This window comes from Condylostylus longicornis, unplaced genomic scaffold, assembly GCF_029603195.1.
Source record: "Condylostylus longicornis isolate FDR11 unplaced genomic scaffold, ASM2960319v2 ptg000004l, whole genome shotgun sequence".
Classification (NCBI taxonomy): domain Eukaryota; kingdom Metazoa; phylum Arthropoda; class Insecta; order Diptera; family Dolichopodidae; genus Condylostylus; species Condylostylus longicornis.
In genome coordinates, this window is record NW_026577973.1 from 16091061 (window position 1) to 16109532 (window position 18472).

The 18472-nt window shown below is 26.8% G+C and overlaps 3 protein-coding genes across 3 annotated transcripts; all 3 read left to right on the top strand.

The window, feature by feature from the left end:
* The first annotated feature begins 1935 nt into the window (after nucleotides 1–1935).
* On the top strand, nucleotides 1936–3359 carry LOC129611292 (trimethylguanosine synthase). Its single transcript, XM_055524362.1, has one exon. It carries the CDS (start codon nucleotides 2019–2021, stop codon nucleotides 3282–3284), a length of 1266 nt encoding a protein of 421 aa, XP_055380337.1. The 5' UTR covers nucleotides 1936–2018; the 3' UTR covers nucleotides 3285–3359.
* A 4018-nt stretch (nucleotides 3360–7377) lies between these two features.
* On the top strand, nucleotides 7378–12539 carry LOC129613447 (intraflagellar transport protein 81 homolog). The gene is made up of 8 exons (XM_055527516.1): nucleotides 7378–7498; nucleotides 7551–7708; nucleotides 7949–8331; nucleotides 8392–8503; nucleotides 9283–9558; nucleotides 9628–9741; nucleotides 11962–12102; nucleotides 12164–12539. The coding sequence occupies exons 1-8, from the start codon at nucleotides 7378–7380 to the stop codon at nucleotides 12335–12337; spliced, it is 1479 nt and encodes a 492-aa protein (XP_055383491.1). The 3' UTR covers nucleotides 12338–12539.
* Nucleotides 12540–14430: 1891 nt separating this feature from the next.
* LOC129608168 (uncharacterized) lies at nucleotides 14431–16953 on the top strand. Its single transcript, XM_055519518.1, has 6 exons — nucleotides 14431–14591; nucleotides 14659–14736; nucleotides 14918–15599; nucleotides 15753–15925; nucleotides 15986–16289; nucleotides 16889–16953. Exons 1-6 carry the CDS (start codon nucleotides 14583–14585, stop codon nucleotides 16936–16938), a joined length of 1296 nt encoding a protein of 431 aa, XP_055375493.1. The 5' UTR covers nucleotides 14431–14582; the 3' UTR covers nucleotides 16939–16953.
* The last annotated feature ends 1519 nt before the right edge of the window (nucleotides 16954–18472 follow it).

Consider the following 18472-nt stretch of genomic DNA (forward strand, 5'->3'; position numbering starts at 1 on the left):
CTTAAAAAATCCTGATATGTGCACAAATATTTCGTTCTGATTTTAATTATGATTTTAATTCTTCTGATATTTTAATATTAATAAATTTATTCCGATTATAAATATGGTAATAAAATTACCATATTTATGATGTGTTTGAAAAATAGAATTATTTTATTCTAAAACATAAATAGAACAACCTTTAAAATGGTGGTATTCATAGCTTTTACCTTTTAAGTTTGTCTAAACGCTACATTTGAAGATTATTTCAAAGTACCCACAATGCTAAAAAAATGCTTAATAATTCAAAAAAATAATTTAATATTTGAGGAAATTGTTTTTTTTTTTTAATTTCTCAATGTAAGTTAAGTGGATTTAATTAATTCATTTAGCTTTGTTGTTAAGTCGTTCTAAATCAATAATTTAAAATTTTTTTGGGTCTGAAAGTATTATCCTTTTTAATGTAGTTTTATTTTATATAATAGAAGTTCAGCAGCATAAAAATTAATATTCTAAACAAAATCAAATTAAAACGAAAAATTAAGTATTCACTCATATTCTGTTAGTCGCATCACTTGACGTAACGTGGTTGTTATTCAAAAATATAATTTCATGAATAAAATCAATTCCAAAATTCGAAATTCTATCCTGAAGAACAAAATTCTTTCAATAATATCACATCAAGCGATATGACTAACAGAATACGGGTAAAGCTGGATTCGCTGGTTCCTTTTATTGGCTGGATTTGAGTTTCTAAAAAACCTCCGCATTAAGGTTGAAGTTGATTCAACTTTTTGAGAGAGAGAAAAAAAGCTGTACTAAAAATAAAGAGAATGCCAAAAATTCAAATTTTCATACAAAATACATCAGCTTGTCGAACCAGTGAAATCCAGGTTTAGTGCGGAGGTTTTTTAAAACGTCAAATTACATATAATTAAACTGGTACAATTACATATAATTATTGTCAAAAAAGTAATAAATGCACCATATTAAAAAAAAACGATCAGCCTTTTTCAGACGAACCAATGAACAATCAAGAGAAAAAATAGTTCGACTACAACTAGCTCAGCTCAAAAACGACGAACCAATGAATCCAGCTTCAAATATGATGTTTATTTCAACTATAATTTTAAATAACAAATTGCTAAATTTTTTTCGTGTAAAGTTTGAGTTCCATCAAATAAACTCAGAACGATATGTAAATTAAACAGTCATCAGACTTTTTTGCAGATTTATTCTAAAAAGTAAAAACCGAATCAAAGCGGTGAACATTGTAGAGTCGAACGAATTCCTTTGCTTATAATGTAGAACAACAGCGGAACGGCAAATTCAACTGTATAGTATTTTGGATATAGTGTATAAAAACCACTAGGAATCAAAAGACAATTAAGGCTATTTTACCGCGCTTGTAAATTCGTGGCAATAATTGCGATCAATTCTTCACAGTCGTATTTAAAAATATGTATTTTGACATTTCGCCTCTGATAATCGCTCTTGTTTTGTTTTCATCTTTAATTTTAGTAAACAGTTCCTAAAAATATTTACATCCTTAGACCATTTAGTTCAATTGCGATTGTCAAAAAAATTGGTTCAAAGTGTTGATATAATGTATCCTACTGAAATTACCGACTGACAACAGAATCGATTATTAGACAATAGATGTATGAGTATTAATTTAAGACACCTATGTTTTTCGACTTTTATGCAATACAGTAATAAATTTTTATAGCAAAAAAATAATTTATAATGCAGCGCTATACATTTTATAGCGATAGCCCGAACATCATTTAGCACAAGGAAGGAACAAAAAAGATAATAAAACAAAATAAAACGAACAGTACAAGCGTTGTTTGTGCAACTCTAGCTTAAAATTTATTGAAAAATAAAATGCTCATATATATCCAGCATCCACACATTTGACATTTTGTACGTCATGTACAAATGTCAAATGTGGTATGGATTTGTGCAAGCCTTATGTGCTTTGCTATTTCTTCATTATTTTCAAAAAACAAAGTTTTGGATGAAAATTAAAGTTTTAAATGAAACATAAAAATTTGGAAAATGTTTCATCTGTAGAAGACTGCGATTCTAATGTTTCAGCTTATGAAATTAATGAATGTGAGTGGCTAAAGTATTGGGAAGAAAATGGTAACGATATCGTTAATATGTCATGGATAATACTAAAAAAGGACTATATTCAATTATTTAGTAGAAAATTTGGGAAACTAAACTCAAACAACTTAAAAAAACATTATGAATTTTCAAAGAAAGTAGAGAAAATATCTATGAAATGGATTAAATTGTGGGAGAAACATTATAAAGAGCAATACGTAAAAACATTTTATGATTGGTTAGAAAGCAAAACTCAAAGGAGAAATTCTGAAACAGATTGCAATACTTTTGACTACGTTGAACTAGACCAAAGTATTGAACTGTCAAATTTAGGGCTTCCTCTCTCATTTGGTGGAAGCAAAATAAAAATTGAGAAAAAAAAACAAAGTCTGCGAAGGATCGTGAGTGCAAGCAATAGTTTAACCGAACATAATATTAAAATTTTTCGTTTTGAAGATAATACAAGTCAGGAAATGAACGAATTTAACCCGTCGAAAAAAAAGAAGAAAAAAAACCGTCTAAAGAGTTTGCCTGCAAGTATAGCAAAGGATAAAAGTCTTCTAAAATATTGGAAGAAAAGATTTACTTTATTTTCAAAATTTGAGCAAGGAATCCAATTAGATGAAGAAAGTTGGTTTTCAGTTACACCAGAAAAAATTGCAATTCATATTGCAAATAAAGTTGGCAATCTCGGAATAATTGTTGACGGTTTTTGTGGATGTGGAGGAAATAGCATACAGTTTGCAAAAAAATGTCAAAGGGTTATAGCTATAGATATAGACCCCAAGAAAATTTTAATGGCAAGAAATAATGCGAAGATATATAATGTAGAACACAAAATTGATTTTGTAGTTGGCGATTTCTTTCAATTAAGCAAAAACATAAAAGCAGATGGAGTTTTCTTAAGCCCACCTTGGGGTGGCCCAAATTATGCTAAAAGAAAGGTGTTTGACATAGAAAATGACCTTCAACCCTTTGGAGCAAGTCATTTGCTTAATTGTGCAAGAACCATTTCTAAAAACATAGCATTGTATATACCAAAAAATTCAAATATAAAACAAATTGTAAAGTTAGCAGGAGAAAATAGCCAAGTCGAAATCGATCATAATTATTTTGGAGACAAAATAGTTGCTTTAACTGCATTTTTTGGAGAGATAATTTCTATTGGAGAAACTAATAAAAATGAGTATTAAACTTCCTACTGAATAATTTTATTTAAAGATAAATTTTGTATTAATTTTTTAATTATAATTTTTTAACAAAACAAATGTTGTCGTGTTCTTAAAAAATTATTCGCGTTTTTTTAATTTGATCATTTAACTATGTATATGTGACCATATGTAGGTAGGTACTTCAGAGATTTGAGATATTGCATGCGCAAAGTTTTTCTTACTTTTCCAACTTCTGCAGCATACGAAAAACTGAAACATTTTATTTATGCAATTAAAATTCTTCTTGACTTCAAAATTACGGCGAAAACAAAAACTTTAAATTTATTTAAATCTTGCATCAATGGTTCACACGATATTTCATTTCGCTTTCATTTGTTTAAGTGTCGAAAATTTTTATATAGGGTGTTTTTATAATTTTTTACAGTTGAGAAAGTTAAAAACTTTATAAATTAAACGGAATAAATAACAAGCTGATTCTCAAAATTTAAAATATAGCAGATTTATTTTAATTTTTGTCCGTCCGCAGATGTATTTAATAAGCTTTGTCTCGTGAATTTGATTTTTTTTTATCAAAAATTTTACATACACCAATATGTAATTTCAATTTATTTCAAAAGATTGAAAAAAAATAATTCTATAACTATGTACATACATAATATAACGTAATACATACATATGTAAATTCTTTTACACATTAAATATGTTTAAATAAAGTAATAAAGTTTATGCACACATAATATATGCGTGTATTATATTTTATTACTCAAAAATACTTATATTTTATTAAAAAAAATTTAAATTATTTTATATTTTTAAAATTGGAATTTTCAATTATGTATTTTATTTTTTTATTTCGTTTTTATATTAATTCATACATAGTATTAGTTCAATAATTCTTGAGAGTTTTTTTATCTTAAAAAAAAAATTGTTCCAAATGGAAAGGAAAAGAAAAACATCTAAATAAAGAGATAAAATCCCAATTGAAGCGATACTTTTTGTTTAAAGAGTATACGAGTATAAAAGTGGTTTAACTGTTATATTTTGACAAGAAGTATTCATTTAAGCCGCGTACAGCAGTGTCCGTATTTGTGGAAACAAAGTGAGTTATTTATCTATAAATAATATAAAAATAAAGTAATTAGAAAGTATTATAAAAATTAAAGGGAATTGAGAAAATAAAAAAAAAATTATTTTTATTATTTCATTTATTAAAGTTCTTTTTTTCCCGCTTTTAACACTACATAAAATTAATATTTATTTTCTTCTAAAGGATTGAAAAATTTATTATTTCTTTTAAGAAACTATTTTTTATACGCCTTCTTTGAAATTTAATTAAAAAAAGCAATAACCAAAACAATTTTTTATGTCATTTGACATACAAAATTCCGTTTTGTTTGAGTTTTCTTATGCGTTACTGTACTTAACGATTACTTAACGGAAAAACACGTTATAGAAAATCTGTCAATAATTCACTTTAAAAATGATTATCGGTATTTACATATATTTACATACTTTATATATTTTAATTTTTTTGACAGCTGAAACAATAAAAAATGACAAATACTAAAAGTTTTGTTATATTGAAAGAGTGATCAGCTGATTTTAATTATTTTTTTTTTGATTACAATAATAAAAAAACAGCTAAAGTGATTAAATTTGACCAAATCAAATTTGATTTGTAAATGTCTAATTCAATCAGTTGTACGATTTAGTTGTCCAATTTTGCTTACCGTGTAAGTGTAAACAATGCCTAAGACACCGTTTACACATCAAGCAAAATTTGACGAAAACTCGACAACTATGAAATTGAATGAGAAAGCCTGTTTACACATTAAGCATTATTTGATCAAATCTGGTGTCAAATTTATTTTTTTATCCATATCGGCGTATATTCATAGTATATAGCAAAGCAAGAGTGATTTAGAAAAAAGAAACAGTAAATAATTTATCTATAATAATACATATATATATTTATTAAATCAAAGGAAAAATAAATAAATAATAATCTAGGGAAAAATAATTCGAATCAACGTTAAAGTAAATAAGTTAAAATTAAAAACATTGAATTAACTCCAGATATAGCATATATACAATCAATATGGCAGATGAGAAAGTCTTAGAAGCTGTTTCCGCAGTTTTAATCTGTCTTATCGATGAAATAATGGAGGGAAAAAAACAAGAAAACTATAGGAAAAATTCAACAAAAAACATTCATAGCAAAACCAAATGGTAATTAGAAGTTCGATTTCGTATTTATACACCAAGCCTTAGCCGATGCATTATTTAATAGAGTGGTAAAAAATTTCTCCATCCTAAAACAGAGATTTAAAGAAAAATAGAACTTAAATTGAAAAAGAAAACGACAAAAAATGTAAAACTGGTCAAATGACTCCAATGTTCGCAGTTTCTGCATTACATTACAAAGCAAAATTGTGCTGCAATATGAAATTTAATCTTATAAATTGATGAGGTACTGGTTTTAAGAAACTGTTGCTTCTATATACCTTATATAGTCTTCAAAATGCCATTCCAGCAAGCCTCAACATATTTTCTGTATCTTTCAGTATCTCCATACCAAAACACCAAAACTCGAAAACATTCTCCATGTTGTAGTTATTTATCTTGCGTTTATTGAAAGACTTTTCTTTTGTTTTACTCCAGACTTTTTATTTTTTTTTTTGAACGTCATTAAAAGTGTATGCTGCATTTTCTACCCTATCTGTTAGTGTTCAATTTATTCCCTAACAAATAGAAAGACTTTCTCGAAGTCAACAAAGGCTATATATATCTACGAGTTCCACTCAATTATTTGTTCTATCAAATAAATTTTTGAAATTTGACATTTTACATATTTTATAAAGTTTTTCCAACTTTTCCGCTTGGTTGTTTTAGCTCTAGAATCTGTTCAAGAGAGAAATGTGACTGTATATAATTGAGAAATATATGAGTTATTAATTATTTTACTGGAGAAATATGTAATATGTAAAAAAGCTACAGGAGAATTTTATCTTTTGGACAGACTTGTTTTTATATAAGAATTTTTTTCTTTTTGCGAGAAATGACTTCACTATTTTCTCTTTAAAGTTTTTACAAGTACACCAGAAAGACCAATTATCAAATAAATATTATGTATGTATGTATGTATGTATATTTTTTTGTTTAAAATTCAAAACAAAACTTCTTTTTATATAAAACTTCTATTTATATTTTTATATTTCAGCAATGCTATTTTAAAAGAAAATTTTGGAATATTTTCTTTTATTCCGAATGCAAAGCTTTATTTTCTAAATCTTTTAGTTTCAAGAAAAAATATGTGATTTTAAGCTGCGCTGCTGTAGATTGCATGAAGGGAAGTTAGACATTTGTTTTGTATTACATCTATGATAATTGATTACCGTTGCTAAGCATTTACTATCCAAATAAACGAAACATTAGGTGATAAACAATTTTTCCAAAAAATTTGTATAAAATTAGCTAAATTTGTAAAATTTAAATATGGATGCAAATTTAAAATTTGTTGTAAACGAAGTTAATCATGCTTTGAAAACTGATTTTAACTTAATGTCGTTTGAAACAATTTCGTTAGACAACTTGCTACAAATTGTGATGGATATTTTACATACTTACAACGTTGTGGAGAAGGTGAATATTACTCGTATTATATGCAAATGGTGCTTTTTATCCTTACAAACTTATTAATTTTATTGAAACCGCTTTCTAAATATGTATATTAACTTTTTCTAGATTGACGTAAAACTCGCCGATCGAGAAATATGTAAAAAACAAATACATGAAGCACTGAAAAAAATTCAATTTAAATTTAATTCTAATGATCATGATACATCATTTTACCAATCCCCTTTAAATTTAGAAAAACAAACGCTTTATGCAATTTTACAGTATGTTTTTGAAAACAAAGATAAAATAAACAACATTGTATATTTATCGCAGTAAGTGCCTATGAACATGAAATTTAATATTGTTACATATTGTGTACTTCTTTCAATAAATCATAATAATTAAATAATTTATTTAATTTAGGTTTCTAATTCCTATCAAAATTAGCGACGAGGCTTTGTCAAATACAGAAATCGCTTATATTTGGAAAGAATACATGGAGAAAATTAATATATTCAAAGCGGCACACAAGGGATATGTTGAATCATCTGCTGAAAAAACGTACATTAAAGACTTAAGAAACGATATTCACACAATCGAAACAGAGAAAAATCATGGTAAAACTTCCTATTCTCATTTTCAAAATAAGCATTTATTTGTAATTTTTAGTATTGGAAAGGATTGGAAAAATACAATTTCGATTGGACAAAGTACTTCACAAAGATGTTTTGGAAAAATCTCAGATTTTACGTCAAGAAAAAAATAGAGAAAAACAAATAAATAATTACATAAAAGATCACAACGTTGAAAGACATAGGGAAAAAATGGTATAAAAACAAAACCAACCTGATTTTTGTTTAGTTTCCCTTCGTACATAATAGGTTTGCCTAGTAAAAGAAAATTTTTAAAAACTTTTATGTATGTACATATGTATATGTATTTATTAAAAGGAACCTCATATTGTCATTAAACTTTGCTCATTACCAATAGTTTTTTAATAATATTTCAAATTAAAAAAAAAAATAAAAAAAATTACTGGATTAATTAAATTGAATATTTTTTTTTAGATTCAAAATCAACTAAAAAAAGAACTTGCAAATAGTTTGGCAACACAAAATGAACTAACACCAGAATTTATTATGCAAAACATAGAAGAAGAGGCTGAAGTGATGAAGTTTTTAGTAAAACAAAAGTTACCAAAAGAACTGCAACTGTTAAAAAAGAAATATCAAAAGCTTGAAAACATCAGCAGAATGAGTATAACAAGAGAATACACTAACACACTTCGAAATCAAGTCGAGCAAAAATCGAATCAGCTACAAAATTTAATGGAAAAATTACCAACAGAAAATTCAAGTTTTAACGATTCCCAAAAATCAACAGTTTTCAGACAACAAGTTGCAGCAATTGTTGAGAAAAAGGAAACAGCAGCAGAATTATTAAACAACATGTCTAAAGAACTTTTACAAATAAAAAGTGTTCTGGCAAAAAAACAAAAACAAATTGAAAGTGTTTTTGGAGACGCCATTCTAAGAGGCGAAGAGCTAAAGCAGTATGTTGATAAACTAAAATCTAAAAATTTAACTTATAAACAAAATAGAACAGAACTTTCCAGTATAAGGGTAAGTTAGTAAGCAGAATTTTATTCTCAGAATGATAAATTACTTTATTTAGTAGTGCAATTCATTTTAAATATTTTTATACAAAGATTATTACTAAATAAAAAAGGACACGGAGCATACTTGTTTCTGTCTCACTAAAAGATCGTATATTGAATATTAACCACAAATAAACGTTAGGGCTTATTCTAAGTATCGCATCACTGAGGCTGTTTCCGAACGTATCGCATTAAGCCTTCGCGCTAGCATTTCCCAGAAATATTTTAGTGCTAAAAATTTGTGACATTAATAAATCGTTCAGAATAGAATAAGCTTACATTAGCGTATTTTATTTATTTTCATAGCATTTTATGTTAAAATTGTTGCGACAGCGTCGAAAGAAGTTTTTTTTTCAACATTACTCGGTTATATCTGTTGTTGTGACAATTTATTATAATTTTCAAAATAAATAATATTATTGAATATATTACACAAAGTCACTATTAAATTAGGGACAATTTTTCATTTCGAGCAAAATTAGTTTGTATTTTAAAAATAAATAGGACGTCTGCCAAATTAAAGATTTGACGTAAACTCTTGTCTTTTTTTTTTAATTTTTTTTTAATTTTGGTACAATTTGCAAAGAATTGACTTCTACAGAATAAATTTTTAATATGCGCTCAGTTAAGAATTTAATTTATTTGACAACGGTCAAAAAAATTTTTCAAAGACCGTTAACTGAAAAAACATTTGGCTTTAATTATTTCTTAACATGCTCCTTCCGTTGAAACTAATTTTCGCAGGCTGAAGTTGCAGATTTAATGAAAATGCTTGAGGATTTAAAATCTCAAGAGCCAAATATTTCAGTCACAATAAAGCAAAGTAATAGCACAGAAGAACTACTTGGATCTCAGACATCGATTAGTGGAAAAGGATTGACAGAAATTTTGCGCACGACAGAAGCTCTGAAAAGAGCTGTTAATGTAAATAGAGATCAATTGGCACCTTTAACGCAAAGAATCAAACCACTAAGAGAAAGAATTGAAGAATTAAAAGATGAGTCAGATTCAAAAAAACAAGTATAATATTTTAAATTAATAATTAATATAAAACTTTATTTTAATTACTAACTATACCTCTTTAACAAGTTTTACAACAGTGTTGATATGACTTTACAAACTGAAATTTCGGTTTTTGAAAGTAAAATACGGGAAAAGGAAGAAGTTATTGTTGCATTGGAACAAGACTACAAAAAGTTTCAAGTAAGTATATTTACGCGAGTTGCAATTGTAAATTCAAGTTGTGACCATATACATATACATATTTCCTCTTTTACACATTCTTTAGAGATCAAAGTAAGATATAGTAGGTGTAAAATTAGCGTTAATGCAAATATTTGTAAACAATTCAAATATTATGAGTTAATTTGTACAATTATGAGTTACAAGAACTTTATTTTTAAAATTTACTTGTGCAGACTTAGTTTCATTTACCTTTATTTTCCATTTCTTAGTCCAAGCATCAAAATTATTGCTTGCCTGCTGCAACTTTCTTGTGGCGTCGTCAATATTGGATGTTACTGCCATAATTGCATTGTCATCAGCATATGTAGCCACAATTGTGTTTTTTTGTTTGAGGCACATCTCTTGTAAAGAGTAGATATAGTATTGGACCCAAAATAATGCCCTGAGACACACCTCAGTCTTATTTCTTTAAGTGTGGAATAGTCCCCCTCCTGTTTGACTCTGACCAATCTGTCGGTTAAATAAGAAGAGAGAATATCTACATATAGCTTTGGTAATATTTTTTCTAACTTGAATATTAATACTTCGCGCCATACCTTGTCACAAGCCTGTGCCACGTCTACAAAAATTGTTGCAAAAATTAGCTTTTCTTCTAGGGCTTGCTCAATAATATTTGTAATTCTATGAATTTGATCAGGAGTTGAATGTTCTGCTCTAAACCCAAATTGGTGATTCGCAATTAATGACCTCTCCTCAATTATAGGTCCCATTCTTAGTATTAACTTCTCAAAAAGTTTCGACAATTTTGGTAGCAGAGAAATTGGTCTATAAGGCTTCGTCTCATTTAAAGGTTTACTAGGTTTTGGTATCATTATAACTTCTGCCACCTTCCAAGCATTAGGCACCATAATGCAGAATTCATTAAAAGAGTCAACATTGTTATTCCCTTTTTTGGTAATTGCTTCAGTATCTCATAATCCGGTGCTTTCCTTAAATTTAAATTTTATTGCAATATTTATGTTTGAGTCATTTGGCCTAAAAATTTGTTCAAGATGATCTGCAAATATTTCAGCCTTATCTTTATTTTATATTGTCCATTTTCCATCTGTTCCCCTAATACGGGGGACATGTAAGATTGGCTTTTTAATATTTTTCGCAGCTCTCCATAAGAAATAATTCCTTTCTTGTTCGGCTGAAAAATTTTTAATGTAATTATTCTGAGTGAGTCGATTGAGTGCAGTTTTATCTGCCGCATCTCGTGAATTTTGGCATCTGCGTCTAGCTCTTCTTTTTCGCTTATCATATTTAGTATTTCTCTCGGGTAATTCATACCCACGGATATACTCATATTGTTTTTTATTATTCCAGGCAGAGCATTATATGATTTTACTAAAATTCTCTACCTCAGAATCTAAATCATTTTGGGTTCGTAATTTAATTATTAAGTTTATTTTATTCACTATCTCTTGTTTAAAACTAGTCCAGTCAGTGGATTTATTGATCAACATGGGCTTATTTTGTTTCTTGGTAACTATCTCACTTAAATTTAATAAAACTGCAGAATGATCCGAATCGAAGTCATAGATACGAGTATGTATCTTCTAAACTAATGAAATTTGGAGAGATTTTTTTGACAATAAAAAAGTCTAGCAGATCTGGTATTTTAATTTTATCACTTGGCCAATATGTTGGTCTACCAGTGGATTGGTAGTGACAACCAATCTCTTTAATAGCTTTTCTTAGCCCTCTTCCTCTTGTTGAGGTAAATTCAGAACCCCAATCAATATGTTTGGCATTACAGTCACCTCCCAGAACAAACCTTTCTTTAAGGGAATTCAAAAGATCTTTGAATGAACCACTCTTTATAACACGTCTCGGAGGACTAAAGAGGTAGATAACTGAAAATATTTGCTCCCTTTCTGAAAATGCAAATGGCATATTTTTAGAACTTTAAGATGCTATAATATACAACTTAAAGAGCTACAAGGACAGACGAATTTTTTTTAAAGGGCTAAAAATTAGAAACATTCCAACACCATACACAAGTGTATTAATAATCTTTCATCAATTATAAGTATTGTTCATTTACATATGTATGTGCATACATAAGTATATACATAGTGATCGACGATTACTGTTCGAATTTATAGCTCGAAACATTTCAAATGTCAATTTTTAGCAAAAATATGTGTAGTTTGTAAAATTTTAAGAACCTTAAATACATATACATATATGTAGTTAGAATACGAGAGAGCAGAGTTTTTGCTGAAAAAAATTCAAGATACTCGCAGTTCAAAATCTAATTCCAAATCAGAATTGAAAGAAGACATGCAAAAACAAATTTATGAAAGGGAGAATTTATTTAAATATTTAGAGCAGGTAAATATTTACTTTCTCATAAAAAGAATTGTGTTTTATAATGTTTTTGTTTCCATTTCAGCAAGCTCAAGCTTTAAACAATAATCAGAGGCACTACAAAAAACAGCAAGAACTTTGGAATGCTTTAAACAACATTTTGAAAATAAAATTAAGTTGCCTTAAAGAAATTGAAGAGAATGAGAAAAGTGGAACTTTATCAATCCAAAAAAATATCGAAACATTTATTTTAAATTAAATATTATTTTTGTTCTTTTTTGGAATTTAGATTTTGGTTTCTAAATTGAATTTACCGTATATGTTTAACATTACTCAAAAAGGAAAGCGAAAAACAAATTAAATATAGTTTCTGCTTGCCACAGAAAAAAAGAACGCATATCTAAAGTGGTCATAAACAATTCCGAAGATCATATTTCTGCTTTGTAAATAAAATATTTGATAACTCGTAATATTGTTGCTCAAAGTAGAAAAATTTTTTCAAATCTTTATGTAACGTAAACATATGTAGATCAGCACTTCTTATAATAAAACGCGCTAAAATTATTTCAATTATGTTTATAAAATAAAACTAAAAGGAATATAATATATAGCAATTTCATTGTTAATTGTGATAATATATGAATGTTGTAATAAAAGTATGTACATATTATATAAATAGCCCTTTTTTGTTTTTCAAAATAAAATGTAGCTGAATAAAAAATGTTTTGATATTCGTATTAATATGGTTTGCCAAGCGAATACATAATATGTACTCGAAGGGTATGACTTGCTCGAATATTCGTCGAAATCATATTATTGTTCGCGAACAACGGGATTTGGTAGGAAAATGTCGTTGCTATTGAGGATTTCAAAAAAGTGACATTTGAAGTTATTAAAAAAGGAAAAAGTGAATAATGTAGGTTATAAAAATAAAAACATTTTTAAAAATTTTATATTTAATTGATATTATATTTAATATTTTTACTTTATGAAATATTTTTTCACCGAGTACCAATTTATTCTATTGTGATGAATATACCAGTAATAGTAGTGAAGACGAAAAAAATGCAAATAATGGAAGGATACGAAGACGTATGGGGATAGGGCAAAGGCCGGATGCATCCCCTTCAATATTCTTTTATTGAGTTCGAACTTACTTCAATTTTGCTCCCGAGTTGTTTTTTTTTTAAACTAAAAATTTGTGAATTAGTTCATTATGTATCTGTGTATGTATATAAAAACACTACTTTTGTTTTGCCATAAAACGGCAAATATTTTTATTACATGCAATACGAGTATTATATCATTAAATTTTTTTTAATTACATTTATTTTATCACAGATATTTAAAAATTACAATTTATTGTATTACTGTAATGTTTTACTTTTATTTTTGCATAGTCTTAAAATAATATAAACTTTCAACTGAAAATCATAAAGTTTTGGAAATTACTTCTATTCACATACAATTTTTATTTGCCTAATTTTGACATTTCTCTCGAAATATTTTTATTAATTTTAAATTCTAGTACAATTTAGGCGAGTTCGAGAACAATGACATTCGGTTCGCGAACTATAATAACCCATTAATCTACGATAAAATCTAATGAAATTTTACCCTCAAATTCTATTTATAATTTTACGTCAAACTTTTGACAGCAATGTTTTTAATATTTGTAACATATAAATGTTGATAATCAGATGTGTTTCTATTTTTTTCATCAGATTTTATTTTATGTCCGGCTTTGATTACACATCCGATTTTGATTTTTTTCACCAGATGTTAGGCTTTGATTTTCATCAGATTTTGATTAAATCTGATGTGCAACATTCACATTAGCTATAAAATAGTAAATTATAATGTTAAAAACATTATAATTTTGACACATTGTATGGCGGAACCACAAGTCACAAGCCACAATTCAGAACAAGACTGTTGTTAACATGTAGTTGCTAATCTTTGAGTTGGGATATCAGCATTTTTAATGACAAATTTGGCATAATGGATTTTAGTTTTGCATTGAATTCTTAAACGATTACGGTAAGTGCATTTTTGGCATAATCGCGTTTAATAAAAACATTGAAACACATTTGAAAAAAAAAAACCTAAACGTTTAATTTTCTAGACAGCTATTATTCCAATTTTGTAAATTTATTATTGATTCTTATTTTGAATATTAAGAGCAAAAAGATGTTTTAATTTATTTACATATCTATAGGTTGTAAGTTAAATAAAACAAAAATTGTTTGTTTTTAATGAAATACTTTTAAATTGCATTATATTTTGCCTAAATAATTGGCATAATAGCATTATATTTTGCCTAATCTAACGCAATTTACTCGACCAGATATCCCAAAACTGAATTCAAGTGACAATAAGCCTTTTCATTATCAATCAGTTTGTTATGGCCAGCGTAACTGAATGTAAACGGATGTGTTTGCAATCTTTGTAAGAAAAAGTAAGTTTTGTACAATAAAAAAATAAGTGTTTAAAGTTTTCATATAATGACTGAGGTAAGTAATAACTTGATTTTAAGCAAAAATGATTTGATTTTCATGTTATGTATTTGTATATGAGTAGTATTATATAGGAACCGCCGAAACAAATGAGGATAGTTTTGAGTCCAGTGTTTATTCAAGCGAATCGAATATAAACCAGGTAATCAACAGTTAGTAATATTGTAATGTTTACTTCTTTTATGAAATAATTCGATAATATTTCGTGAAAATATTACATACATTATGTATGCACACGAAAACTTTAATAAATTAGTATTCTTTCAGTTTCCTTACTTTCAAAGAAGTCCTTATTTATTATATATATTTACTTCTTTTTTTAGGATTCTGAAAGTTTATACTTGATCTTAAAAGACCAAAATATATTGGAAAACTATTTAAATTGCACTGAAGGTCGCGTAATAACCAATTTTTTTAACAAATATAACAACCTAAGAGGACTTCAATCATCATTGGCAAACCTTATAATAGAGAAGGAATTAGATCAGGAAAAAATCTCTGATTTAAAAATAACAAGCGATCGGTTGCTTTATTTAGCAAAAAGTATTGAGGAATATTTCTCAAGTGAAAAAAGTGATGATTATTATGTACCTTATAATAATGAAAGGAAATCTTTGGCAACTGGAAAACTTTGGACAGCATATAACAAATTCAAACTAAAAGTTCGTAAATCTGTCACAATTTCATCTAGAAACGCAACTTCAGTTATAACTTCTAAAACAGATGCCGAAAAAATTAATTTTTTGAAGTGTAATTTATCCCCTTGGGAGACCGTTGTTAGCTTCTGGATAGATACTGCTAAAGAGAGAATACAGACATTGAATTCATCGACAAATAATAACGTTCTAAAATATTTTGAAGAATACCCCCCTTTAAAGTCACCAAAAGGGATCTTACTTTTAGAAAAAGATTTTGAACATTTATATAAGGATAATTATGAGAATTTTTTTTCTGCTTGGAATAATATAAACGAAAAGTTAATAAAAATAAGTGAAAACAAAGTAGGTGAGTGAAAACTCAGTCGAAATTACTTTTATTATTAAAAAATCAGATTTTGAGTCATTTTACCTTTTTTTTTTAAAATAAATTTTTACACAAATATTCATAATTATTGATAAATAAAAGACAAAAAATGTAACCTTTAACTTATTATTAAAGAAAAAAACCCGGAATATAAAGTAATTTTGAACCAAGGTAAAGGAGAATTAACAGGACTTTTTTTGTTACCATATTTACTGCATAACAATTTTGGAAAAAAAAGAAATGCAGCGGGTGAAACTTTAAGATTATCAAAAACTGAAAAAGCTGAATCATTTATTTTACAAGTTTTTGTATGTATACCTAATAGTTTAATAATATATTATTTTATTTAAAGAAAGATATTTTTTAAGGATGCTATAAATTTGAATGTAGAAAGAGAGCAGATAAGAAATCGTTTGAGACATAAAGATAGTCTTCAACCATACGTTATTTTCGTTGGTAAAAATAATACCCAAGCATATGTAGACATTGATGGAAATTTATATAACGTTGATAGTCCTTTAAAAGCGATTGATTTGTGCTTCAAAGTATTTCACGCAACCAACATAGCTTACCCAGCCGACGCTGAAGTTATTTGGACTTTTATTCAAAAAGCGATATATAAAATTAATACGAAATCCGATAAGTTCTTCATTTCAGTGAATAAATTAATGAGTGAGTTAAAAAGTATTAATTAAAAAATTTGTGAATCAATTGAAACATTTAATTTATTTTTAAATTTTACTTGAATTTTCTTTATGAAATTCATTAAAATATTTTCCTTTTGACAATATTTTCCTTTGAAAAAAATTTCATTACATATGTACGTACATAAGTACAGAAATTTTGTAAATCAAACAAAATCATTTCATAATACCGAACATTTGATTTGTAACGCATGTGTACCTTTCAGAAAATTTGCTTTATATGATTCTTTTATAAAACATTGTTTTAAGTATTTTATAAATCAACAATAAAATACAATAAATACAAGTAAAGGGAACCTGGTTGAAAATAGCATTTACAAAACTGAGTACACAAAGATTTTATTCAAGAAAGTTTAATTGTTTCGAACAAGAGCTAGATAATTTGAATATAATTTTATTTGAAAAAAACTTAGAAAGTGTTTTATCTCTGTATGAAATTATTATGAACACATCTCAAGCTGTTATAAATTTTTTTGAAAATTATTTGAAAAATGAGTTGATTTAACAGTTAAAATCTATATTGTAAAAGAAAGTGAAATATTTAAAAAAAATTTTTTCTTTGTTTAGTGGTTCTTTGGATAGCAATAATATTGAGAATAAAAGATTTAAAATTTTGAATGAACATAGTCTTCTTTTAAATACGAAAAAAATTATGATGTTCGCACACCATAAGATCCCAAAGACAAGATCCCAAAAAGTTGATAGCGAAATAATACTTCACATTTCGGATGTCATTAAAAGTTATATACCATTGAAAATTTCATGGGCAATCTTTTTAGAAAATATTGCAGAAATACAAAAATAAATTAGAAAATTCAAACAATTTTGTGACTGTAACAAATTTTATACTGATACTTTCAAAAACAGAACGAAAGATGACTTGTTTATAAAAAAAAAACTTACTGCAATCTTAGAACCTTGTCCGTGGAATGCAATTAAAGGTTTTCACTGGGCCAAAAGTTACAGCTTCAATATTATGCGCGATATTTTTAAGTGCTATTTACGAGATCACACTCTGCCTTTATAAGGAATTTTATTGTGCTTAAAATCTTTTTGATATAAATTTAATAAATTTTCATATAAACTTTTTTTGACTATAGTTTGGCTAATGATATAAATAATTTGTCTTTTGCATAACTTGGATTTAATAATTGGTGATACACCTGCAGATAACAAGAACTGAGAGTTACTTTTAATACTCAAAGATATAATTCATATAGTTATTACCTGCAATTGATAGGGTATCAATTGAGCAATTGGAAGATATTTTATGCATTATATGTTATTTCTTTAATTAAAATAATATATTTATGCAATATATTATTTTAATTAAAGAAATAAATTTTTAAGGATGTTATAAATTTGAATGCAGAAAGAGAGTAAATAAGCATAAAATATAAAGTTTAAAGGCATAAAATTTTTAAAATACAGCAATTTGCACAATCTAGATGAAATAATTCGGGTACAATATCATTATGATCTCAATTAAACATTTGTAAAGGGTATCATTTAAATAAAGGCCTGTCTCCAACATTTTCCCTTTTTTAAGGATTGATAATCCTACGAGTTTCAACTTTGAAACTGTCAAAAACATAGTTCAAATTCCATATTTCAAATATGAATATCAAACTAAAAATTTCTATGGCCGTGTTTTTAAGTGTCAAGGAATTCGAAGATTTACCTGTTTTTGGTATAATTGCATAATGAATGCATATACCTTGATTGTTCTATTCTTAATACTTATTTGAGTTTTATTCTAGACTTTGAGTCTTATTCTAGAAATAATAACTTACAAATTTTTTTGAATCAAAATTTTCTGTTTCGTTAATGATGAACGTTATATTTTTTATTATATTAATAATGCAGAATCATGTACATTTAAAAATGAACATAACAATCTACAGTTGCTTTTTTTATTCTAAATAACTTAAATATTATTTAATATTATTTGAAAAAAATTTAGAAAAACATTTCTGAATGGGCTACAATAATGTTTTTAAATATAAAAAAGGTACATATCTCAAAAGTGTACACTTTATTTCATATTTTAGTATGTATTACTTTTTGCTTACATATTTTGGTATAAGAAGTAATCAGCTCTTTTCAACATTTTATAATTACCTTTTTATGATAATTAATATTTACATGGTA

Bases quoted from the DNA above. Each gene is read 5' to 3' on its own strand.
- LOC129611292 (XM_055524362.1), top strand. From the start codon at position 2,019: ATGAAACATAAAAATTTGGAAAATGTTTCATCTGTAGAAGACTGCGAT.
- LOC129608168 (XM_055519518.1), top strand. The intron at 15,600-15,752 runs GTGAGTGAAAAC...TTATTATTAAAG, and splicing joins AATAAGTGAAAACAAAGTAG to AAAAAAACCCGGAATATAAA. The intron at 16,290-16,888 runs GTGAGTTAAAAA...TTCTTTGTTTAG, and splicing joins TTCAGTGAATAAATTAATGA to TGGTTCTTTGGATAGCAATA.
- LOC129613447 (XM_055527516.1), top strand. From the start codon at position 7,378: ATGGAGAAAATTAATATATTCAAAGCGGCACACAAGGGATATGTTGAA. The intron at 7,709-7,948 runs GTATAAAAACAA...ATTTTTTTTTAG, and splicing joins AAAGACATAGGGAAAAAATG to ATTCAAAATCAACTAAAAAA. The intron at 9,559-9,627 runs GTATAATATTTT...CTCTTTAACAAG, and splicing joins AGTCAGATTCAAAAAAACAA to TTTTACAACAGTGTTGATAT.